Source organism: Eriocheir sinensis, chromosome 39 (assembly GCF_024679095.1).
Source record: "Eriocheir sinensis breed Jianghai 21 chromosome 39, ASM2467909v1, whole genome shotgun sequence".
Taxonomy (NCBI): domain Eukaryota; kingdom Metazoa; phylum Arthropoda; class Malacostraca; order Decapoda; family Varunidae; genus Eriocheir; species Eriocheir sinensis.
In genome coordinates, this window is record NC_066547.1 from 11,668,143 (window position 1) to 11,693,970 (window position 25,828).

General features: G+C 42.2%; 2 protein-coding genes across 9 annotated transcripts; one reads left to right on the plus strand and one right to left on the minus strand.

Annotated features, from left to right (window-relative positions):
- Positions 1 to 724: 724 nt before the first annotated feature.
- LOC127008995 (sodium-dependent nutrient amino acid transporter 1-like) lies at positions 725 to 17,137 on the minus strand. 3 transcript variants are annotated; one of them, XM_050881559.1, is made up of 13 exons: positions 16,439 to 17,137; positions 7,765 to 7,980; positions 7,423 to 7,507; positions 6,523 to 6,739; positions 6,243 to 6,378; positions 5,728 to 5,862; positions 5,487 to 5,590; positions 4,711 to 4,897; positions 4,007 to 4,183; positions 3,658 to 3,757; positions 3,329 to 3,505; positions 2,776 to 2,870; positions 725 to 2,637 (listed from the first exon to the last, which is right to left on the minus strand). In XM_050881559.1, exons 1-13 carry the CDS (start codon positions 16,466 to 16,468, stop codon positions 2,539 to 2,541), a joined length of 1,758 nt encoding a protein of 585 aa, XP_050737516.1. In that variant the 5' UTR covers positions 16,469 to 17,137; the 3' UTR covers positions 725 to 2,538. The 3 variants fall into 3 exon arrangements, with proteins under 3 accessions (XP_050737516.1, XP_050737515.1, XP_050737517.1); XM_050881558.1 differs by lacking the exon at positions 16,439 to 17,137 and adding an exon at positions 10,725 to 10,916; XM_050881560.1 differs by lacking the exons at positions 725 to 2,637; positions 2,776 to 2,870; positions 16,439 to 17,137 and adding an exon at positions 10,725 to 10,916 and having other exon boundaries at positions 3,229 to 3,505.
- LOC127008996 (caspase-1-like) lies at positions 14,347 to 23,440 on the plus strand. 6 transcript variants are annotated; one of them, XM_050881564.1, is made up of 8 exons: positions 14,347 to 14,489; positions 15,090 to 15,239; positions 17,144 to 17,251; positions 18,183 to 18,297; positions 20,059 to 20,179; positions 20,496 to 20,686; positions 21,003 to 21,144; positions 22,079 to 23,440. In XM_050881564.1, the coding sequence occupies exons 2-8, from the start codon at positions 15,106 to 15,108 to the stop codon at positions 22,324 to 22,326; spliced, it is 1,059 nt and encodes a 352-aa protein (XP_050737521.1). In that variant the 5' UTR covers positions 14,347 to 14,489; positions 15,090 to 15,105; the 3' UTR covers positions 22,327 to 23,440. The 6 variants fall into 6 exon arrangements, with proteins under 6 accessions (XP_050737521.1, XP_050737519.1, XP_050737520.1 ...); XM_050881562.1 differs by having other exon boundaries at positions 14,349 to 14,513; XM_050881563.1 differs by having other exon boundaries at positions 14,353 to 14,489; positions 15,068 to 15,239.
- Positions 23,441 to 25,828: the final 2,388 nt, after the last annotated feature.

Below are 25,828 nucleotides of genomic sequence, written 5' to 3' on the forward strand. Positions count from 1 at the left end.
CCTCAGCTCTGCCAATCTTCCCCAGAGTCTCTGTTTCTTTTTTATTTTAACCCAGAGTTTCCTAGTCATTGGTAGGCTGTCGTTGGTTCTCTTGTGTGGACTTTGCCTCCCTGTGAATTTTCCTTTCGGTATGCATTCATCGATGACCTCTTTCAATTTGTGGGCAAATTTCTCCCATTTTCGCTCTAGGGAGAGATTTGCTGACAAGTACTGACCCCAGTCGATGTCAAGACTCCTCTTCATGCGGTGGTAATGAGCCTTCTTGTACTTGTAGTAAGAACTTTTGCCCCTGGCTTCCATGTCCCTGAGATCACACATAACATGTACACAGGCATGATCGCTTCTTCCTAATGGGCTGCATAAATTTATTTCATCAATAATTGTTTCATCAGTACTGAACAGGAGGTCCAAAATGTTGCCCCTGTTGTCCCCCCTCTGCCTATCCTCAACCCCGGCCTCAACCCCAACCCTCAACCTTGACTCCTTTTCCAATCTCTACTCCAACTTATTGTGTCCCGTACTTCCACTCACAGCCCATAACCCTTAATCCCAGTGCAACCCCAAATCATATAGCCTACCCCAACCCCCAGTCCCCTCTTCCCTCAACCTCCAAAACCTGACCATAATCCCAGCCCAGAAGTGAAATATATATAAAGAATGTAAAAAATAAATTATCTCAGTAAGGTTATTAAGGTGAAGGGTTTAAGGATTTTAGATCAACATTTTTTACATATATTTATGAGGATACTCACGAAAAAAATGATAAATTAGAACAAGTGTAGGAGGATATGATCACATCTTAAAAGCGAAAAGCTGATTGAGATCCGAAAGACATACAGAGTGGATCCTGCCATATTGGAAGCGTCAGGGTAATGAACTCCCAAGGCCGTTCATTTCTATGTAGAGGTTTTCATAATATTGAGGGACATATATGAAAGCTTACTTTTAGAAGCCATCTTTTTATTTTTATTTATTTATTTATTTTTATTTTCAGCCTATGGCGCCGGTAGGTTTTCTTGAGGGCAAGGTCTAAAGTTCACTTTATGAGGCCTGCTGGTCGGCCCCAGCTAGATTAAGGGATGCCATCTTGCCTGGCTCATGCTGCCCCGCGGAGTTCGTGTTTAAGGAGTTTCGCTAGAGGTCGCAGATTGATAGGTGGTCTAGGACAGTATGTGGGTAGTCTAAGGCCTGGTCACACGAGCGTTTATTTCGGCAATTTTATCGTCGATCTCGAGAATTTTGCTATAGGCGGCACCGGCTAGTCCAAAACACGGCTTGTGTTCTCGATATGGAGGAAAACGATCATGCGCGTCTTGTATTCCCGATACTGAGAACGCTTTGATGGAAACATGGCTTCACCTTTTCCTCCTCCCCCTCTTTCTCTTCTAATCACCCTAATCCTTTTCCTATTCCACCTCTCTCTCTCTCTCTCTCTCTCTCTCTCTCTCTCTCTCTCTCTCTCTCTCTCTCTCTCTCTCTCTTCTTTTCAATGGACATACACCTTTACGTTGTTACTTTTTTTTCTTGTGTGTGTGTGTGAGAGAGAGAGAGAGAGAGAGAGAGAGAGAGAGAGAGAGAGAGAGAGAGAGAGAGAGAGAGAGAGAGAGAGAGAGAGAGATACCCCCCCACACTCACAAACAGACAAACACATACAACTACACCCCTTCAAGGAATCCCAGATCACCAAAAGTGCAGCTGGCGGCAAGACATCAAAGAAGATTTAACTGCCTTGCTATCTCTCAATTGTCTTTACCTGGTGCCGCTCTACATGGTTTTTTTTTCTTTTTTTTTCTACGTCTTCGCCTGTAGCGCCGGTAGGCTTTCTTCAGGCCCAAGCCCGTCATGGCGCAGGCGCTTTTTATAGTGGCGCCATTCATGCTTGGCTCATGCTGCCCCCCGGAACTCATTCTTGATTCACTTGACGGTCCGGGTTGATGGGTGGTCTTGTGGACAGCATGTGGGTAGTCTTGTAGTCTTAGGCCACTCGGCGGTGACTGAAAAATCCCAGTTGGTAGCGTGGGGATTCGAACCGACGTCGTCCATGGCGCGGTGAATGCGGGGCCCGCACGCTAACCACTCATCCACCGCCTACCTGAAACATATGCCCAAACAAATATATGCCTAAACGCGCCCTCTGTTTCGGCTAGCATCGTGTAACCACACCGGGTGCAAAATCACCGGCGTGAAAAAGTCCCGGCGTCAAAAATTACAGAAATAAATACTCGTGTGACCCGACCAGCCTCAGGCCACTCGGCGATGATTGAATATTGTCATCCCGTGGTGGCGGGCAGGATTCGGCGCCCCGCAGCCACGGTGACCACTCAGCCACTGCCTCCCCTACCACGACTATAGTCTGATTTTTAAAAAAAATGCTTACATTAACGTACTAAGGAATGCATTATAGTTCTTGAAATCTGCTAAGCTTGTCTTTGTACCAAGATACTTAATTTTGTGTTCATTATAACATTTTGGTGTTACAATCAACATGAATGTATTATTACACACACACACACACACACACACACACACACACACACACTAGCGGGAAGTTGTTTCCATTAATTTGTTCCACTGGGACCTGTCGCTCCGCCTCTTGGGGCCCCAGTTCTCCTTCGGCCGGAACACATTACGCAGTTGCTGTGAAAGACCGGCCGTTAGACTGTGTGCCACGTGCAAGATGTCTTTTTTTTAGTAGAGAAGTAAAGACATATGTAACCAGCGCGTCCCACCCAACTATAGAACCACTTAAATAATATGAAGTAATTTTAGACTCACCTCAAAAAGCGTGTCGCCGGGAGCTTGGTAAAGAGCATGCAGGAAGCCCGCGAGGACAATGCCGAATGCTAGGCTGGTGAGGGCCCACCCGAAGCCTGGGAAGGGCAATAGTATATAGAGAAAAAAATATATTAATAATTGGTCGTGCATTTGTAACGAAAGGATTTACCATATTTCAGGTTTTTCCTTTGTTAATTTTCTTAATTGATAAAAGTTAGAAAACAGCAACAAAAACGCTGACGACAATGATAGTTATGTTGATACTGGTACTTCTAATAATTATAAAGATAATGATGCTAATAATAATAATAATAATAATAATAATAATAATAATAATAATAATAATAATAATAATAATAATAATAATAATAATAATAATGATAATAATAATATAGTTCATAGTTGTAGTCAATTTCTTCGCAATTTCATAATCATTAGATATGTGGAGCGGTGTCTACTACAACTCTCCCACTTCATTAATTTATTAGTTATCGGATTTTCGAGCCATGAGCCAAAGGAAGTAGCTGCTGGGATCTCCGTCAGCGCTACCTACCGTAAGCGAGGTCCGGGAGTGGCTTGCCGGAGATGGTGGGCAGCTCGGGATAGATCATGCTGTACAAGAAGATGACCAGCAGTACCGCAGGGACGAAGAAGGTCCAGCAAAACCTCCAGTACAGTCCCAGGTCCTTATTGAGCATGAACTTGATATTCTTTACGAATTTATCAAAGCCTGAAGTGAGAAAACGTGGATTAAATGTCATGCGAATATCAAAATAACTACTCGCCTGTTGCGTGTCCTGAATTATGAAAACCAATCTTTAGGTATAATGGATAACATGGAGTCTCACTCGTGCCTCGTGCCTCCTGACATCACAACTTAACCGTATATGTAGGCGACGGTCACCACCTCCTGAAGGACCAGCACGTAGGCGATGAAGCCGCCGCCGAAGTAGTCCACCAACGCCAATATCCACTGACCGCCCTGAAGAACAACCGCGGCCTCGATTTGTCAGAATATCCTCAGTAACATTAATAGTTAACATTTGTGACTGTGACTAAATACACTGGAAAAGTACCCAATGTTAAGGGGAAACAGCAGCATATCCATAAGACATTTGATACTTTCTTCCATATTTTATATAATTTTATTAATTGCATTTGTTTTAAGAATTTTACGGCGTTAAATCATTAGGTTAGCGGAAAACTTCAGGAGCAAGACGAGGTGACTCACTGGAGTGACATAGACGAGGCCGAGAAAGAAGCCACTGACACAGATGCCGAGGGTGACGCACACACTCTTGGTGGCCGGCATGTGCGAGCTGATGATGGCGCTGATGCAACAAACCATCCCAGACATCGAACCCACGCCCAGAGTAAGCAGCATCAGGAAGAACAGCACCGCGAACAGCTGTGGGGGAAAGACGTAGGTGTACACCAGCTAGTTCATTGTCCCTTTTTAAGTCTGCAGCAAAGTTTCTTTCTTGTTATCTCTTATCGTTATTTTCATGCTCTTCTTTGAGCTATCTTTACACACCTCTACCCCCTACCCCGACTCCACTGCAGTGAAGCTCATACCTATGCTGTTCATATCTTCATAATCCAAGAGATAACTAGAGATAACAATTGCCTTCATTATTTATCCCTTTGAGTGGTAGGTATATTCTGGAACCAGTATCCTTCGTCTGTTTTCCCTCTCCCTATGATCACTCCTTTCTAGTGGAAAATATCAAGACGTCTCAGGAATCCAACTTAATATTTGTTTTTTGTTTTTACGTCTGTTTCTGTCTATTTTTTTTTATTAAAGCAGCGTTCGGAGCGCGTTATTTTTGTTTGTGCGTTATGTCCTTGGCCTACCTCACATGTGTATGTCGTATAAAAATATCGGTCATTATGGCTTCAAGGCGTCACTCCCTTCAGCACTGCGGGGGATGTTACCTGCGGGGCCCAGGTGAACTTAGCGAGGGCATCGGGGTACGAGACAAAAGCGAGGCCGCCGCCGCCGCGCACCACGTCCTTGATGTCCGTGTCGAGATCGTGAGCAAGGTTGCCGAGAATGGCGAAGATGGTGACGCCGGCAAGTAACGAGGTGAGGGTGTCTGTGAGGCTGATGATCCACGCGTCCCTAGGGCAGCAGCACGTCAAGAGAGGTGAAGGGTATCAAGGCCTGATCGTAATTAGCTTTCCGAATAAGATCAGGTCAGTGAAGTTAAGGTTAACGAGATAGCCGCAGCAGAAAGGAAGCAGCGATATATCAGATTGCTGTCCGCTCTCCCGCTCTGAGAAGTATTCTTTTGTCATTAGGTCTTGAATGTTAACTACAGGGAGGGGTGGCCTGATGGTGTGTGTTATCATTTCATGTCTATTATTCAGTGCAAGTTTACAACTGCCAAATATTTTGCTGCATGCGTCAGTGGTCGGGTCCGTGCATGGACTCCATTGATTTTAAAGTGTGTGTTTTCCCTTGGTTGGGAGGAATGGTTGCGTTACACCCGGTGCTCTACTTATCCGAAGGTATAATAATTTTAAGGTTTTGGTTGATAGACTTTAGTTTTAAAGCCTCTTTTGGGAGAAAAGTAACTATGCTCACAGAGATAAAGACCTACTGACAAAATCTGAAGGAAAAAACGGTGACCATGCAAATATGAGGCCTTCAAGCAGCACTTCGAGTGGAAGCTCGGCTTTGGTTCGAGTAGCATATTTTGATACCTCACCTATATATGTTCTGAGAGAAGCTGTTGTACGAAGCGAGGGAGGTGAGGGAGCCGAACCCGACGTTCAGACTGAAGAAGGCCTGCGTGACAGCAGCGAACCACACCTGGAGGGAAGAAGCCGGGAAGCTGCAACTGAGACTCAGGTCAATTGGCGTATGATGTTCATAATTCACTGGCAGGCTGTACCGACAACGCGGCGGCGCCTCGAACCATCATATTCTGTTTGAGGGGCCATACATACGTGGGGGTCGAAAAGCCTTTGCCAGTGTGGCGTGATGAAATACAGCATGCCGTCTACGGCGCCGGGCAGCGACGCCCCTCGGACGAGCAGCGTGAACATCACCACGTAGGGGAACAGCGCCGTGAAGTACGCCACCTGTAGCAGTGATTCAGGGCTATAACTCAGTGGACGAATAAGGCAACACATACGGTTCTAAAGTGCCATGGTAAAATATATGTTCCTGACCGTGCATAGCTAATCCTGGAGGATCAATCTATCATATACAGGACTGTTTGAGAGCATGTTTGTGGACATAGTTATTGCAGAGGATAGATTACTAATTTTTCTAAAATTTATTACCATGCCCCTACTGCAGCCAAAGCCCGGCACACATGAGCTGTTAGGCAGTTGGTCGCGTCAGCAAGCGTATCTTGCAACAAGCTGATCAAGTGCCTTTAACCCAAGTTTTGAGTTCTTTGAAGACAAGCTTGCCCAGATCAGGAACCAGCATTAATTCACTCATTGAGATACCTGACCTTGCCCGAGGACTTGACGCCCCAGGCCAGCGTGAGGAAGAGCAGCGTCCAGAAAAAGAGCAAACAGAGCGCAAGTCGCCAGTCGGGGACACCAATGCCGTCGCTGATGTCTTCCTTCATGTGCAGCACGAAGTTACTACGGCGGAGGCGACGAGAGGAAGGGGCAAAGAAAGCAAGAACACTTTAAATTATCAAAAATGTTGAATGAAAGGGCAAATTACAGCTATTTCATAACCTTGTCACAATTTATGCGTTGTGTTTTAAGTCAAAACTCACTCACTAGTAGAACTGCTCAGACGACGAATGGGATTCGTTATTGAAACTGTAGTTGGTTTTGGCAGCGTCGACACAGTTGTCGTCCGCCCAGGTTGCGTCACACACGGACCATGGGAGGACAGTGTTGAAGGACAGGAACAAGTAGAACACTGTTAGCGCCATTATGGAGCCGTAGTACGACATCACTGAGCAGGTGGCGATCATCTGGCCGTAGCCGATGCCTGGCGAGAACAGTGAAATGCGATGCTGAAAATATATATATATATATATATATATATATATATATATATATATATATATATATATATATATATATATATATATATATATATATATATATATATATGCTGTCCAGAAGACCACCTATCAACCTGGACTCTGGATTCTAGGATTAAAGATGAGCTCCGGGAGGGCAGCATGAGCCAATGCAAGATGGTGCCACTATAAAAACTGCGCCACAAACGGCTGGGCCATACCATCAGGCCCCTCCAAAACAAGCCTACTGGCGAAGATGTAAATATATATATATATATATATATATATATATATATATATATATATATATATATATATATATATATATATATATATATATATATATATATATATATTTATATATAGGTATGTATGCTGCCTTGTATAGGCCAACCGGCCTCTTGCAGACTCCTTACGTTCATGTTCTTATGTTCTTATATATATCTATATCTATATATATATATATATATATATATATATATATATATATATATATATATATATATATATATATATATATATATATATATTGTTCATGGAGCAACACCTTGACGTGGTGAAAGGAAAACAACTTGAAGAGAACAACAACAAGATGGACAATCTGTTGATCGGCGTCTGCGATAAAAATAACGGCATAATAATGACAAACCTTTGCTGGCGGGCACCATATCCCACACTCCCACATTGTCCGCAGACGAGAACTGGCCGAGGGCGAGCTCCAGGAAGTACACGGGCTGCAAGAACGATAAAAACAGATAAACGGCGGTAAAAGACTCGAGTGCGTGTATACGATACAAGTTTAAGTATCAGTGTATTCTTTCCTGTTGAAGAAAAATTATATAATAAAAGTTAAACGTATACATTAGAAAGGATCATTATGTAACTTAATAAAATACTTGTGTAATGCTGTTCCTCGTTACTAAAACATCTCCTGACAGCTGATATACCGGCCTGCGCGAAAACCTCCTCCGTTTGCCGCTACGCCACCCACCTTGCCGATGAAGATGAGCACGATGAAGTAGGGCACGAGGAAGGCGCCCCCACCGTTCTCGAAGGCCGTGGTTGGGAATCTCCACACATTGCCCAGCCCGACGGACATGGCGATGCAGGAGAGGAGGAACTCGAAGGGATGTGACCACTGCTGACGCTCCTCCTCCTCCTCCTCCTCTTCTGACTCTTCGCTCTTGGCAACCAATTCCTCTGCTGCCTAGAGCACAGCCGCCATGTGTAAGGTAAGGGGTCAATGTCAGTGAGAGAGAGAGAGAGAGAGAGAGAGAGAGAGAGAGAGAGAGAGAGAGAGAGAGAGAGAGAGAGAGAGAGAGAGAGAGAGAGAGAGAGAGAGAGAGAGAGAGAGAGAGAGAGAGAGAGAGAGAGAGAGAGAGAGAGAGAGAGAGAGAGAGAGAGAGAGAGAGAGAGAGAGAGAGAGAGAGAGAGAGAGAGAGAGAGAGAGAGAGAGAGAGAGAGAGAGAGAGAGAGAGAGAGAGAGAGAGAGAGAGAGAGAGAGAGAGAGAGAGAGAGAGAGAGAGAGAGAGAGAGAGAGAGAGAGAGAGAGAGAGAGAGAGAGAGAGAGAGAGAGAGAGAGAGAGAGAGAGAGAGAGAGAGAGAGAGAGAGAGAGAGAGAGAGAGAGAGAGAGAGAGAGAGAGAGAGAGAGAGAGAGAGAGAGAGAGAGAGAGAGAGAGAGAGAGAGAGAGAGAGAGAGAGAGAGAGAGAGAGAGAGAGAGAGAGAGAGAGAGAGAGAGAGAGAGAGAGAGAGAAGCCCCTGTTAATTAGACGTTAGATACACTAACCTCCCTCTCTAACGAATGATTATTTAATGAATATCGTATTCTTCGAATCTTATAAGCTTATCAAACCTTCCCAACGTTCTCCACCTCTTCCTGTCTGCTGCTGGTGTAGCCTACCCCATCCTGCACCCGCACATGGTCAATAAGAAAAAATGCATATTTTCATATCTCCGCCTGGCCAGCTGTCTTCCCTGACGTTTACACTTGTGGGTTGCCACTCTGACTTTGGTTGTCTATCTGTTACCAGTTCAACGTATAAAAATTGTAACCTGTCTCTGTTCACTTCTTTTTCTTAATAGCCATAAAAATATTTTGCACATTTTTCTCATCTAGTACATAATGCTCGCCTTTTTTCAATGTTTTGCCCAACTTTTTTTCTTTTCATTCCTCTTTGTGCGCTTCCTGTATTTTCTCTAAATATTTTATGATGCACCAAGTTTCCGAACTGGCAGAATACGCTGAGTGTAGCCTATACCTTTCTCTTCAGGGAGAGTGGCAGGTTGCTATTCGTGTTATACACCTGTACAGGTACCCTGCGCATTATTATCAAGATCAAGAAGATCAAGTCATTGCTGTGTTTACCAAAAGCGCTCCATCAAATTTCTATTCTCTTTGTGCTTTATTTTTCGTAGATTGCTTTTGTTCTTTCTTTTTCATTATTTGTTGTCCTGCGAAATGATTTTTAATTACCTTTGTTTCCTTCATACTCATTCCTGTGGGTTACATAAAATTGGAAGCTTGATTTCATTCACCTTTGCAACATATTGCTGAAAGAGCGTCAAGAAAAAAAAATGGAACATTAGATTTTCCCTACAAAAGCTTCGGTTTAAGAAAGAAATTTAATGTGATCAATGTTTTCTTCTCTGTCCCATTTCTCTAAGTAGTTCTTTGAATAAGCTGACTGAAGTATTACAGTCCTCTGCCTCACAAATCTTTTTGATAAGCAGAATATTGGCTTTCCAGCTGCCCCAGCCAGAACAGACAGTCAGACAGGCACTGCCCTGTCCTCTACCTAACCGGAATTTAAAGAGTTTTCATTTATTGGTGAATTGGAGGTATTCTGTAAATAAGTTTGGGCCACTTTGATGGATAAAAGATATATAATTCGATATACAAGTCAATGTTTAATAAAGTTTAATCAGCACGTACTTGTACATATTTACCTCGGGTGAAGGTAACTGCTGATATTTATACACATATGGTGAAACAGCTGCTGTGACTGGCTCAGGAACTGTATTTAGAGGGGAAGGGGCAGTAAGTGTAGGGAGGGGCGGGAGGGGAAGGGAGATCATTTAAACGCCGGTTACATATAGGTCGAATATATCTTGTCAAAATCTTAAAATATAATCTGTGGATGAAACGTGTGTGTGTGTGTGTGTGTGTGTGTGTGTGTGTGTGTGTGTGTGTGTGTGTGTGTGTGTGTGTGTGCGCAGAGGCTGGTCACATTGTTTCATTTGCACGGTAAGGTAGTGGCATCTTTGGTCAGCACTGTTCTCTACGGACAAAAATTATTGTCATATCAAATTTTAGCGTGTGTTGAGGTACATTTAATAGTTTCAGAGCAGACGAGACAACCTGATTAGTAGACAGCTCTCATTTTCCTCCATCGTTCTATCCAGAAGTGTGTTTAATCCTGCATGGTCTGATCACGCTCTAAATTCGCGAACCCCATGCAGCCAGTACCCTCCGTAAATGAACTTTGGAGCTTTTGGTTACGGCTAGAACCATACACACACACACACACACACACACACACACACACACACCATGGAAAATGGACACAACCCCCGACTGACGCCCGATGCCCATTCACTTCTGGGTAGACGTGCAGGGTTCACAGATGAAAGGAGACTCCCCATTCGTCTCTGCCTCGAAATCGAACCCGGGCCTTCTCATACAGTATCCTGCCACACAGAGTTTGTGTTAACCGCTGTGCTTCCCTTGTCACTAAACTACACAGAGAAAAGGGTAAAGTCCCTCTCTAAACATAAAGAGTACTCGTAAAGACTATGGCTATTGAGTAACAGTAGATGGCATGGGTGGGACTATTAATGAGAAGCTCATGTCCATTACACAACACTGTACATCAATCCTGCTAGCAGTCACTCAACATCAAATAAAAAAAAGACAAAACATCACTTCTTGGAGAAAAGATATATATCATACCTCGTAGTTTTGGGTGCTGGACAGTAACGTATATCTTCCTTTCCCTTTCCTCATGGTTGTCCAACAAGACTTAACAGCTGATTGCAAACAGTGCATGTAATCTAGAGAGGGAAGGGCGAAACAGCAGATATAAGGTCTTGTTGAGGAGATGGTCCCCTTGCTCTCTGTGGTAGCGAGGATTTCGAGTCAGTGAGGAATGCCGGGAGAAGCGAGTTAATGTGAGCCGCAGCTTCCAACCTCGATGAAATTACGGTGCTTAAAAACTAAATCTCTCTCTCTCTCTCTCTCTCTCTCTCTCTCTCTCTCTCTCTCTCTCTCTCTCTCACACACACATACACACACACACACTTATAATTAGGCTGCGTCCACACCTTCATGATTCACACCCAACGATCAAGTCCAGACGAATCGCATAGTTTTCTGACTATATTCATGACTCATCAGTAAAATAGAAATGATCTTATATGTAATCTTGCAGAAACCGTTCACACCAAGGGAATCGAGTCGAATAGAGTCATAATGAGTCAGGTCATGAATATTTCCAGACCCATCTTTCTCATGAGTCACCAGGTGTCTGCTGCGGTGATAGCGAGCAGCCCAAGGGTGTGATGAATCATGATCGTGAGCGGCGTAATATCAAAGATCCAAGTGATCAACAACACCGAGATCGTGACGTCACAGGAGAGCAAATACAAACCTTTCCTTTAAAACATGACTTTTTTTTCTACTCTACTTTGACAACTGTGTATTAGTGTTTGTTTTCTTTATATAAATTCTTGTTTTATGAAGCAGCAGCAGCTTCTCGAAATTTACTGTTCCCATCCTGAAGACACTAGAATTTATTTTGATTATTTAAAAGGCAGGGAAACAAATGACTGACAGCATCCAAGTCTGTCCTCTTGTGATGAGTTCACGCACTCATACTCTAGCTAACTAATAAGGAAAGAAATTTGTGCTACAAGATAATCAAAGTGCAAAACACGCCCGAAAATATTAGATTTTATCATGAGTCCAGGCGACGAGTGAAACGGCTAGTAAGTCAGGCAAAGCGTAGGTACGGAGAAATCATTGCCGTAAAATGTAAAACTAATCAGACGTCTTTTCTCAGTAATATAAACAATAAAAAGGCGATCAGAAGTGTGATTAGACCCTTAACTGATAGTGATGATAGACTAGTAACTGAAAGCCAGAGGGTACTCAATACTGCCAGTGTTACCACCACAACCACCACCATCAGCGACGATAATAGTTTTAACGATAATTCCACGCGGACCTTCCCGACTTTGTAATAACTTCCGATGAAGCCCTAAATGCTCCCCAATCTCTTAAAACAAATAAAAGTCCAGAACCAGACAATGTATATCCTATACTACTTAAAGAAACAAAGAGCGGAATACTGTCTTCTCCCACAACTGTATGCAATATGTTCTTGCGGCAAGACATTGTCCTTTCGGATTGGAAAATGGTTAACATAACACCGTATTTTAAAGAGAGACAAAAAAGTACTGGGTAAGTATAGACCCATTAGTCTAACTTGAGTAGTAGGTAAGCTACTCTAGAGCATAATTAGAGACACCTTGAATGTCACTCATTAATTAAGGATTCTCAATATGGCTTGCGTAACATGAGATCTTGTTTGTCGAACCTATTGACCTTTTATAACGACCTCTTCACAGTTTATGACGTAATCAAATCACTGGACGTAGTTTATCTCGATTTTCGGAATGAGTTTGGTGAAGTTCCACACCACAAGTTACTTTATAAAATCGGACGTGTAATGGTCGTGTGTAGTACAGGTTCATGAGCTATTTTACCTGTTGTATAACTTTAGAGCAGTGCTATACACAGTTACGTCAAGAAGGTATTTTTCAATGAAAAGTATTCATGAGTACTCTGGGGCGCTCTCCAGGGCATTCCTCGGCAGAGAATTTCACGTTTAAAGGTATCCCACGACTCCCTAGGGTCCTTCAAAGTACCAAGCACTTCAAACAGATTTGAGATTGCTACTGTATACTCCCGAGCACACACCTTGTCCCTCAGTTTCTCAAGATGGAATCCTGGGGGGATGCAGTACTCATACTTGGCTCCTCTTTATTTTCTGCCGCAGGACTTCGTTTGTTAACTCAATCCATACCGTCTGTCAATCCTTTACAAACATCCTGATTCGCCTTCCTGAAAGCGATCCCTACACCTATTCGTATTCTCCAACTTCTATAACACACTGTGTGTGTGTGTGTGTGTGTGTGTGTGTGTGTGTATCATGCAGCTGGATTCACTCGCGTCCTTTTTCTTGGCTTCCATTTTACCACAACCATCATTTCGAATTAATTAATGTTTATTTGCCCTAGTCTGTTACTGGAGTAAAGGTGTTAGACGTACGGGTGTTTCTATTTGAAGAACTGTGCATATACAGCAAAATTTTGCGATTTATATTTATACATGTCTTTTTTTTTACCTTTTCAAACACTATTGTTCGTTATTTTTTCATAGTTTTGCTTTTGTCCACATAAAAGGAGCTGCCTTGTACAGGCCTACCGGCCTCTTGTAGACTCCTGCGTTCTTATGTTCTTATGTTCTTATGTCTATTAATTTTTCGTTATGTATAACGGAGACCCATGAGAAAGGAGCAGAATAAGTAACGTTTACTTGTGCTCAAATATAAGGAGCTAGCGTGGGAATATCTTGATTTGTCCACGGTATATCAGGCCCGTAATTGGGGCAGATTTTGGAGGGCCGGCTAGAGGGCATCATAGTTTCATGAGGGGGGTGAGGAGCGAGCGAAGCAAGCATGTGTCGCTAGGGGATTTTTTTTTTTTTTTTTTAATTAAGCACTCTTAAGGGCATTTTGAAAATTCAGAAATTACTGCCCTGTAGTTTTATAGGAATGGCCATTAAGTTTTCCTGATACAAGAAAAAGAAAAACTAATTCATTGTTGTTTTCCGGTTCATCCTTCGCTTCATAGCATTCACCAATTCATGTCACATAATTTTGCGCAGACGCCCGAGGGCAATATCGCTCCAGTGATAAGCAGCAATCATATCACCCACTCCACGCCTACCTGGCTATCAGTGTTGCCAGATCGAGCCATACATTGCTTCATACCATATAGTACTGTACTGAACTATTATGCTTGCTCTTTCGTCACTAAATTTCGAGTTGGGTTACCTCGCTAATTTTATCGGGTTACTTATTTTTTCACTTTGAATAATAGTAACTCAACTGGGCTATTTTTGATCATTTTGCATAACTTCAATCGCATTTTGATGTGAACAATAACAAATTTATTCCTTTAGAAGTAGCCTAACTCTATGTAATAGTGATGATATTATTATATGATGTAGCCTAGTTCTCTGTATTTTTGTTCTATACTGGATGCATTTGTAGGAGGGGATACCGGTGAAGGTGAGGTGTGGACGTACGTGGATCTCTCTCTCTCTCTCTCTCTCTCTCTCTCTCTCTCTCTCTCTCTCTCTCTCTCTCTCTCCATCTATACCCATAGAGAGAGAGAGAGAGAGAGAGAGAGAGAGAGAGAGAGAGAGAGAGAGAGAGAGAGAGAGAGAGAGAAAAAATTATACATAGTTAATACAATGGAGTCCTTTTCACGTTCTTATTCAGTTACTTTTTTTTTTCTTAGTGACCTCTGGCGTTTGTTTTCATACAAGTATCTGGCAACTCTGCTTGGCTTATCCGAGACACGAGGGCAACAACAAACAGGCCCAGCCTCGCCACCTCAAGAGCAGACTTGCAACATTGGTCCGCAGCGCGTAAGTACTCCTCTACTCGATCAAGTGAGTATTCTTTCCTTACAATTGTGCATTGCTGCTGTTAGACTGAATAAATGAAGATAATTTATTTTACCTTCATCTAAACTTTTAAAATCTATCTAAAGTCTCGTTTGAATTATTTGCCCACGCCTAGGTAAATTTGGGGGCATATACGCTATTGTTGCGCGTGGCCGCGGTGCTCATCTCCGTCACATTGGCCCTTGAGCCTGTGGTGGGAAGAACCCATTACCCCGGGACACACAGACAGTCACTATTAGGGCCGCTTTCACAGTCACTTTGTTTTTATCGTTACCAATGGCGCTATAGAATTTTCACTTAAAACTGGGCTGCGGGGTTAGCCTAGCCCCACACCTTACCACACACTCTCAACATCTCTTGCTTCCTCTGCAGCCGCCACTACCCCATAGGCTAGTTTCACGTGAAAAACTATAGCGTATATGCATACCTATATATCTTGATTAAAAATGTAATGCCATGTTATATATCAAGTGTGCATGGGGTGTATTATGCTGATCTGATGGTATCAGCCATGATGATATTTTATATTTCCTCAACAGATTATTGATTTCATCCCCTAAGCTTTCCAGTTTACAAGATGGATTCAAGCAGCGGGAAAGGAGATAACCCACATCACAAAGTACAATACGAAAATTTCCCACAAGCTGACCCCCAGCCTGCCAACCCTCCTCCTGAAGAGATGGAGTCTGGACCTGAAGAAAATATCAACAGGTAAGCACTACATTTTCATCTGTATTTTCTATCCAACCCTATGTCGGATACTGCGAGTTTGTCGCAAATGACCACCAAGAAGACTATAATATATACTATAGTCTCTTTGGTGACCACTCTGCCACCGCCTCCTGAGGGTGGGGGGAAGGGGGCTTTGTGTAATGAAGAGGTGGGGTTCTGCCAAGAAAAAAACGAAAACAAAATTTTGTTCATAAATAAAATGAAGGCCTTAACGGATCTTGGAGTAGGGTTACACCAAACTGGCAAGGCATTGAGGGTATATTAGCCTTTTATAATTTGGATTTAACAGGTTGCCGATTAATTGGATAAAATGTGTTTTGCCAGCATCTCTTTAATTATTTACCTGTTGAGTAACACATAGCAGGCCCATAGTTTTGGCAGATTTTTTTGGTGGGCCAGAGGGCATCACAGGTTCATGCATATCTATGGTTCATGTCAGCATGTATGACGGGGGGGGGGGGGGAGGGCGAGCGAAGCGGGCTTGCTCAGGTGGGGGATTTTGTTTTAAAAATAAGCACTGTTAGGGGCATTTTGAGGATGGTATAGAAAACATTGGAGGGGCATCCCCCTAGCACTCCCAGAAATTACGGCCCTGGAATCTGTTGAGAAGGAGAATGCATCATCCACCAAGCCACTGTAGAGCGCATGGATGAGCCTCTCTCTCCACATTCCTCACCCTATACGTGCCCCACTCTTCTTCACCAGTCATCTATTCAACATTGGGCCATTACGTCTAACTGCTAAGTTCCTTGCAACACACACACACACACACACACACACACACACACACACATATACACACACACCAGCAGTACCATGAAATCGACTATAATGAGCTTGCTCTTGTGGGGAGGGTATTTGCTGGTGATTGCGAGTCCAATTCATGATCAGGCCATGGTGAAAACACACACACACACACACACACACACACACACACACACACACACACACACACACACACACAAATCAACATACACACATGCTAATTTACCTAGGAAAGTCATGTAAACAGCTAAATTCATCCTAACCTGACTCCCATTCAGAAATGCGATGTGCTAGACTGCGCTCATAAACACCTATCCACTATTCTTCGACAACACTCACCTGCCCCCTTCTTCCACCAAACTTTCTCGATCTAACCTTAATTCAGTATCTTACCTGAAAACTTCATATCTCACCTCTGCTAAATCAACTTCGAGGGTAGGCATTCTGTATCGTCTCCACCGTTTACTTTTCCTCCATGCGTGTGGGCCCTGTGGGGGGAATCCACACGCAGCCCTCCCCTCCTCTTACTGCTAGTCCTGCCTCTTCGATTCTGCCGCAGAGTTGCCTTCCTTTCTGTAAATTCTTCTGTCGATATGTTTTCCTGACTGCACCTCTGCTGAACTTGATAATTTTATGCCTCTACGTACCCTCCCCGCGGCGCAGTTGCACGACTTTTCCACTCGCACTCATCCTTACACTGTCCAACAAATATCTTATGAAAGAGTTAACCAGTCTTCATTTTTCATACCTCTTGCTGGTAAATTTTGGGAAAGCCTTTTGAATTACTTCTATACTACTGCTTAAATTCTTTCAATAGTGGAATATCGAGACTGCTCCAAATGACTCTGCCTCTCTATTTCTTTATTTTCATCTGAACATTGCAGGAATAGCGCCATTGTGGGCTTTTTTTCACCCTTGATATGTCCCTTTTTTCTAAAATAATAATAATAATAATAATAATAATAATAATAATAATAATAACCACGTGACATGGCTCCCATAAGATAAATATTAGCCACAAACATATTGCACTGCTCCCCTAGTCCCCTTGCAGTGCAATATTTCGCTTTCTGAAAGAGGAAGACATTTAATGTTTCTCCTGCTCGCCCGACCCGAAGGAAGGGGGAAGAACAAGTAGCTGCTGATGGCATGTTTCCAGACGAGGAGTCCTTGGTTCCAGATGACAGTGATGCTCGCTGGATGGGGTTCGGACGGCCCATAAAAGAGTAAGATGGCTGTTGTCCGTTGTAAAATGCTAATTAGTAGCTTGATGGTTAGTGATTTTGCCACGTATTTATTGTGCAGTTGCCTGTCAGTAGTGAGTTTATTGTGGATACAGCATGTCATCAGCAGCCAGTGATGGGCACGGTTCCGCTAATCCGCTAACCGCTAATTGCCGCGGTTCGGACAGTAGCGATGTATGATAATGGTATATATGGGGAGGAAGCGCTTGCCAACATCAGTACTACTTGTTTTGGGGTCCTGAACTAATTACGCTGTTTTGTGTGGGAACTGAGATTGGTGCTTACGTCGTACTGGTTGTCATACTGAACTACAATAAGTAGAAACACAGGGGTAGCAGCAGTGATTGAGACAGCAGCTTATCTTTATACATGTGGTGGTTTATCATATAATTATCCTTCTGTCCTGTGTGTGACGTTAATTTTTTCCTGATAATGTATGAGTGTTGGTGATTGTAGTCCATAAAAATAAATACTTGCTTACTGCTATCTGATATAAACATATAATTTTAAGCAGGAAATTGCATTATCCCTTTGACTGGATGTATTTGTCCTCAGCTGTATGTTTTATTTGAATTATAGTGCTGTCTTAACCTAATCGGTGATATGTAACAGTAGCTTCCCATAATTTTATTCAAATTAAACATTTTTATTAGTACAATCATTAGCTCAAATGCATTTATGTAGCTCCAGTCTGAGAAGCAGTTAGCCGTTTACACTTTTTTTCTGTCCTCTCTCTCTCTCTCTCTCTCTCTCTCTCATTCTTGGCTTTACCTTAAAATAAGAAAATTTACTTTTTAATGAACAGGAACAAAAGCAATGACAGCTTCTTTGATAGCAATACCCTCAATGGAGTTTTAAGGAAAATGTGAGAGAATATATAAGATATATAAATCAGTTCATCTTGATGCCACAGACGTCCAAATGCAGTCATGCCAGTGAAGAGGGACGCCACTGAATATAATATGAACCACAAGAAAAGAGGAACGGCCATAATACTGGTCCATGATAGATTTGATAGTGATCTCAAGGTAAGTCCTTTGCCTGTATAACTTTATCATTTGTTTGTATTTCAGTGCAGTTAGGCTAAAGGATTAACATATACATGTCTGATAAATAAACCAATGTGATTGTATTTACCTAGTTCTTGTTTGCAGGATTTGAGTTATGCTTGTATTTTCCTGCCTCAGCATCCATAGTTATCCCAGTGCACAGTCCACCCAGTTGTTCACCCTCCCTTTTCGGCCTTATCAATAAATGGGTACCTGAGAAGGTAAATGGTAGCCTGGATGTCACATTGGTCCTGTGTCCGAGCTAGGGTAATGGGGGTTATATGCTACCATATGCTCTGAAGGACCATGTGACGGAGATGAGCACTGAGGCTGAGGCCATGTCCAGCTATATTGTGTGCCCCAACTTCACCTTACCTTTATCCCTCAAAGTCATGAATGCTCCTTGTGTCAACCACCTTTGAATTTAGAGTAGACTGTTCCATTTGTCAATAGTTTGATTTCTTGGTTTTTTTTTTTTTTTTTTGTTCAGATTTTTTTCTTTTTTCCAGTGTTGTACATCAGAGAGTTTTCTCTGCGCACTTTTTCATAGCCCCTTCATTCCTTTATACATAATGATTGTTACACCTCATTTTTCTCTCCCTAAGTGTTGTTTTCCCATCTTCCAGTGAACTCATATTATTATTATTATTATTATTATTATTATTATTATTATTATTATTATTATTATTATTATTATTATTATACTGGAAGCTTATCTGGCAGTTGGTCACGGCATTTAAGTCATCAGGCCCTGGGACCTTCCTTATATCTCAAGCTTCCAGTTGCACTAGCTTATGCATTTCTTGCACTTACACTTTTATTTCATCCCCTTCAGCTCCACAAAATGTATTACCTTTGTGAAAACTGCCTGTAATCTGTGTGTGTGTAATTCACCTCTTGGTCTGCTGCGGGTCTCTCTCGAGACAGCCAGCCGTTCCCCTGCGGAAGAGCACAGACCTCGTGTGTGTGTGTGTGTGTGTGTGTGTGTGTGTGTGTGTTAGAAATTCAATTTGGATTCAGAAGTGGAAAGTCATTATTTTTTTTACATGTGGCCTATGGCGCCGGTAGGCTAATCCGTATGCGCCTGATGGTCGGCCCGAGCCCGTCAAGGCGCAGGCAATTGTTTATAGTGGTGCCATTATTATTGGCTCATGCTGCCCCCCGGAGCTCATACTTGATTTCACTTGCGCTGTACAGCTTCTTCTAGAGTCCGGGTTGTTAGGGTGTCTTCAGGAAAGCATGTGGGTAGTCTTAGGCAACTCGGTGGTGACTGAAAAATCCCAGGTGGTTAGCGGTGGATTCGAACCCACATCATGGACAACGCGCCGAATGTGGGCCTGGTGGATGATGATGTCAACGCAAAGCCACAAAAAAACTACTAAAGAATATAGGGAGAGAAGGAAGCCTTCTGTATGAAAAAAAAATGAGACAAAGAAGAACAGAGGGACAATGATGAGGCCAGAATATCAGGGTGGAGGAAAATAACAAGTGAAGTTCTGCAGGGCTTTGTGCTGGTGCCCATAGTCACGCCCCCTTTCCCAACACTGGGATCGCCAAGATCTCAAAATATGTTAATACACTGAAAATCCTGATCTTATACTACATAATTTACTTAATGATGTGAAGAGGAAGGGACTGATGCTTTGATGGAAATATTATAATTGATTGGTATGTCAAGAAAAAGTCATACATGGTGAAGGGTATTTGAAACTGATCAGGTATCCTGTGCATTCCTTGCAGCCACGAGACTGTGCCAGACATGATACAGACATCATCAAGAATGCCCTCACATGCCTCAGCTTTCATGTTGAGGAATCTTGGAACCTCACCAGGTCCGGGCTTTACAGGAAACTTAACGAAGGTAAAGTTCTACGACTTTTTCCATCAGTCCTGAATCCTTACTAGGCTATTAGGCCAACTAATAATGGGATTGGTAACACTGTGTGGGCCACCAAATAATGTAACCCCCATATTTATGCACGCCATTCTCAGCACACACACCCAAGTTTCCCCAGACTCACTTCGCAAGTGGCCACCGTCAGCTAGCAAGACTAGAAGTGTAGTGCTCATTCCCAGAGGGACCTGGGCCATCACATTGTCATATATGTAAAATGTACTTATCTCTCCTAATTTCCAAATACACTTTGTGAGTATTGCAGTCAAAGTTCTGTTTACAGTGAGCTGTCGTGATCACCAGGACAGTGACTGCTTGGTGATAGTGTTCATGAGTCATGGCGGTGTTGACCATTTCAACAAGGAGTACTTGTGTACCAAAGATGGCCGTTTTGACACGACAGAGCTTTGGAAAAGCTTCACTGCTGATAAATGTCCAAGCCTTGCAGGGAAACCAAAGCTGTTCTTCATCCAGGTCAGTTCATTCTGTTCTTTTCTGATGTCAGTTTGGATCCCAAGAGCTTCCTCAGAGAACTGACAATTGCAAATGAGTCTTCATTTGTTCCTCTTCATACATTTCACTCTGACATGATAGTCCTCTTACTCTCCCATCCTTTCTCTGTGTTAAATATTCCAACAGTCCTCCCAGTTCACAGGGAGGTAATAAAAGAGGCACTGAACTTTCGTTTTACTTGTGAATTCTAACTACTGCCTACCACAGAGCCAGTCCTGTTACTCCATTAATGGCTGTCATCATTCTGAGTACAGATTAAACCTTTCTAACATTTCAGGCATGCAGGGGTATGCGCACTGACAAAGGTGTACGAATGAAGCATCCTAAAGGTCTCGGTGTTCAGACAGACTCCTATTCGAAACCTGATTATGTCATTCCACTGCATGCTGACATGCTCATTATGTGGGCCTCTTATCCTGGTGAGTGCCTGACTCCCTCACACCTTGAAACCATGAATAATGATTTTGTTTGTGGTACGTACAAATTTTCTTGTTATGCATATACAAGGTGTCAAAAAGAGAGCAAGGAAAAAAATATGTAAAGCGAGAAAAAATAGAGAAATCTCACGCAAGGTACATTTATTTCATTAATATAATGATTTGCTGGCAGAAACATAAATAATCCTTTGTACTATTACATAATCTGATTATATAAGGTTTTTATATCTTTCTGAATCAGATTCATAAACTTGGCAATCTTTTTTAATTATTTGAATAGACAATAGTATTAGGGATGGTTTATTGAACACAGGCAACCTTTAGGTTGATAATATACATCTAATGTCTTATCCATCAATATCTCCGACACCCTGTCCCTCACAGGAACTTTCCCGAGATGGTGCCACAGCAGATGTCTCCGGTTTTTCCTCTTCCAGCACTCACATTCAATTCCTCACCTCTCAACTCTCTCCAGTACACATCCATTATCTCAGTGTACCATATTACACCCACTCAACCACTTCATAATCCATTCCCCATTACCTTTGCTGTCACACTGATCCCAGAACTCATACACATCTGCATTACTTTCTCCATGCCATCTTGACACACTAAGTGCACCTGTTGTAAACTCATTTTTACTGCATGTATTTCTAATTATTGCTGGACTACACTCTACATTCATGTCTTTGATGCATATTGAGACAGAGCTGGAATGATAGTACTATTATACCCTGCTTTACTCCTATGCTCACACTTTTTCCTTTCATAACTCTTCAGCACAGCTAGTACCTTTCTGCCCTCTATTGCTCTCTGCTGTACCTCCCCCTCCATCCTCCCATGCTTACATAGACCTATAGAGCCTAGAACCCTAAGTATTTAACCTCAATAACTTCCTCTTTCTACTCTCTTTCAGGGATGTATGCATTCAAGTCCAATAATAATGGAATAAGTGGAAGTGTGTTTATCCACTTTCTTGCCAAAGTATTCTCAGAAGATGGACGGAGTGCTGACTTGCCCACCTTGCTTTTACGGGTAACCCGGGAGGTGGCAACTCTGTACGAGTCCTACCACCCAGTCAATAAGGACCTAGACCAGAACAAACAGATTCCCTACATAGTCTCCACTCTGATGCGTAAAGTCTACTTCCCTGTGAAAACCTAGCAGCAGCTTAGCCATCTCCTTATCTAACAAGGGTTTGCTGACTTTTGAACATTGTGTACCAGTTTATAATTGATGCCATTTTCTTTTTTACTGCCACCAGGGCTTCCACTAGGATATTTTCCACAAGAGTCCTAAATGCATGGGCACTTTCGTCCATAGCTAGAACTTGGGGGTCTCATGTATAATTTTGAGGGTTCAATCCATTAACATATTGTTATACCCTACATGATCCTCAGAAATTAACGAAAAGACATCAGTTTATAGTATTCCTAAATGGCTTGTTTAACTTGTTGCATGTTTGAAAATGAAGCAATGTGCCCCCTACCAACCTTGCAGACATGTGTATTAGCTATGGGAGGGTTGATGTGTCTCAGCCAGCTGGCAGGCAGACTCTGACTCATAAACTACACCTGTACTTAATGCATTCTTTCTGCAGTACTTGGTTTATCATTGACGATAGAGTGATTAGTAATTATGTGACAGTACGCAGTTTAGAATTGAATTTATTGCAGGTTTTTGCCAACCATTTTTTTTAGTGAATGCAAAATGTCTCCATGGTGCAGTGGTTAGCATGTCTCACTACGAATCCCGAATACCGGCCTGGGCAGGCAGCGCACAACCCACCTACTTAAATATAGCTGTTCATCCTTTAGGGATGGTCGATAAATTGGTATGTGAGGAAACCTAGGGAAGGAAAAATGTGGTAATCAAGATGTCACACTGGGCCTACCAAAGGCTCAAGGGCCAATGGTTCGGAGATGAGCACTTCCGCCACATGCAGCTGCAGGCCCCCAACTTTGGCTTTACCCAAGCGTCTGGGTGAAAGAGGAGGGAAGTCTTGTTAATGTTAATGTCAATGTTGATGTCATTGATTTGGGATCTTATCACTTGATATTCCACTCCTGGTGCCTTAATATGTTTGTGCTTTTCTCTGTTTGTAGTTTAAAACTATTTCATAGATTGTTACTAATTGAATTTGGCCATTTTTATAGCTTATCAAATGTAAAACAATTAGAAATTGATAATTTTTATATACTACAAAAAATATTTAGTTATTATCTAGTTTTTACTGACAGTTTTAGTGAGATGTTGAATATATATTGAAAGATTTATACCATAAGTCTATTTAATCCTTACCACGCCCCTCCAACACTCTTCCTCTCTCTGTTCGGACACAGTGGCGATCGGACGTGACTCTCGACCTCCTGCCTAAGCCACCAATTTTGACAAAAATTACACATATATAAGTCCATTTTGGCTACGCCTGGTGTGCTTCGTGTCTACTGTGTTATGACGTCCTCATGTTACACAACACACATGCATCGTTGTGATTTCCAGTGCTGCAAGTTCTGTGACTGAACTGTGATTTGTGCTGAACTTATAATCTCCAGGCAAGTGTTGATAAGTGCAATTAACTTCCCTGACACTCGCCGTGCCTCTACTGTGCCAAAAAACAAACAAACTGGCGATCCATTGACCAACAGCAGCAACCGCAGCAGCAGTTGGCAGTTGCAACTCAATCTGCAACAACAACAGCTAAACACCAACAGTGATGACCATGATCCTGATGATCGAGAGGTGAACCAGCTACTCGACTCCCTATCCGAAGAATCAAAAACCCTAGTGAAAATAATTACCCTAGTGATCACTAAGAAAATGAAACTCGAAACTGAATTATTGAAGGAAGAACTCATAAAGAAAGACTCGCAGATAACAAAACTAAGTGAAGTAATAGTTGGGTTAGAAGAAAAAGTGAGAGAACTATAAACAAGCATAGATGGTGTCGACCAATACAAGCGTCGTGACACCATCATTGTGAGGGGTCCATCATTACCTGATGCAACACCACACGAAAACTCATCAACCGTCATCACAAATACGTTCAAGGACCACCTGAAATTAAACATCAGTGTATCCGACATCAATGCTGCACACAGGATTGGACCAGCTAACTCCCAACGCAAACGACCAATCATAGTGAAACTGCAAAAGAACCCTGAAGCACGACCTGGTTGGGGCTTGTATCCAAATGAAGCCTCAACTGTACATCAACGAGAGCCTGACACCCAAACGACTCATTCTCTACAAGCAGGTGTTAAATATCCGACGAGCACACAGGAACAAATTCCAGCAATGCCACACCAAGGATGGAAAAATAATTGTCAGGCTCAGGAACTCTACCATCAAGCATGAAGTAACTGACGAGCGTACATTGTTCACCATCCTGGATAAGTACCCTGACATGAAAGACACCCACCTTGAGTCACTCTAGTTTGCTTCAGTCTCCTCACTAAAATGGTTTATGCCATAAGTCACATTCCAGTAGTTACCAGTAATCATTTTATCTACCTTTAACTCCAATATGACAAACTCTTCCTTTATTACTACTACTACATTACATAATATTACTCTCAATATTAATGTCATCATCAATATTCATACCATTGTAATTATTATTATTATTATTATTATTATTATTATTATTATTATTATTATTATTATTATTATTATTATTATTATTATTATTATTATTGTTGTTGTTGTTGTTGTCATTATGAGTTGTTTTGTCATCATGAGGTTTTGTTGTTGTTGTTGTTGTTGTTGTTTTCCTCTGGTCGAGTTTTTTTGTTTTTTTTCCCTCTGCTCGAATAGGGTTGTTGTTGTTTTTTGTTTTATTTATTCAATTTTTTGCTCTGGTCGATTTTTTTTATTTATTTATTTTTTTCTCTGAGTTGTTTTTAGTTTTTTTTTAATCCCACCATCTTAAGTATTATGCGAAATATATAAGAATAATGACACTGGTATATGTCCCGAGGTTACGGCCGTGACGTCACAGGTGGAAGAGATAATAGAAAGGGAAGGAGAAAAAATGGAGTTGGAAGTGGAAGGAGAGAAGAAATGGAGAGAAGAAACTGAAAGGGAAGGTGATATAGGAAAGTGTAAATGCGAGGAGGAAGAGAAAGAAAGGGAAGGAAAAAAAGAGAGCTGTTAGTGGAAGAAGAGAAAATTGGAGAAAATATAGGGAACGTTAATGAAAAATGTGTGATTGAAGGGAGAGAAAAAAAAGTGTAGGGAAGAGAGAGAAAGTTAAATGATGGATGATAAGTGAGGGAGGACAGGGGGACTGAGAAGTATAAGAAAGAACGGCAGTAATGGAGAGAGAGATAAAAGCTGAAAATGGAGGAAAAGGAAAAGGGGAGAAGAAACTATAGGAAAAGGAGAGACACTTAGGGGAAAAAAGGAAGTAAAGTAGTAAAAGGGAGTAGGCAACTGTGAAGCGAGTATAGAAGGAAGGAAGGGAGCAAGAAAATAAGAATATAAGGGAGTGAGGAAGGAAGTAAAGAAGGGAAAAAGAGGATGAGGAAGCAGGGAGGTGAAAGAGTAAGGAAGTAATGAATAAAAAAAAGTAGGACTGAAAAAGGAAAATAGCAAAAAGTGATGGAGAGGAGGAGGAGGAGGGGGAGGAGGGATGGAAGAAAAGGGGGGGGATGGAGGAAAATGA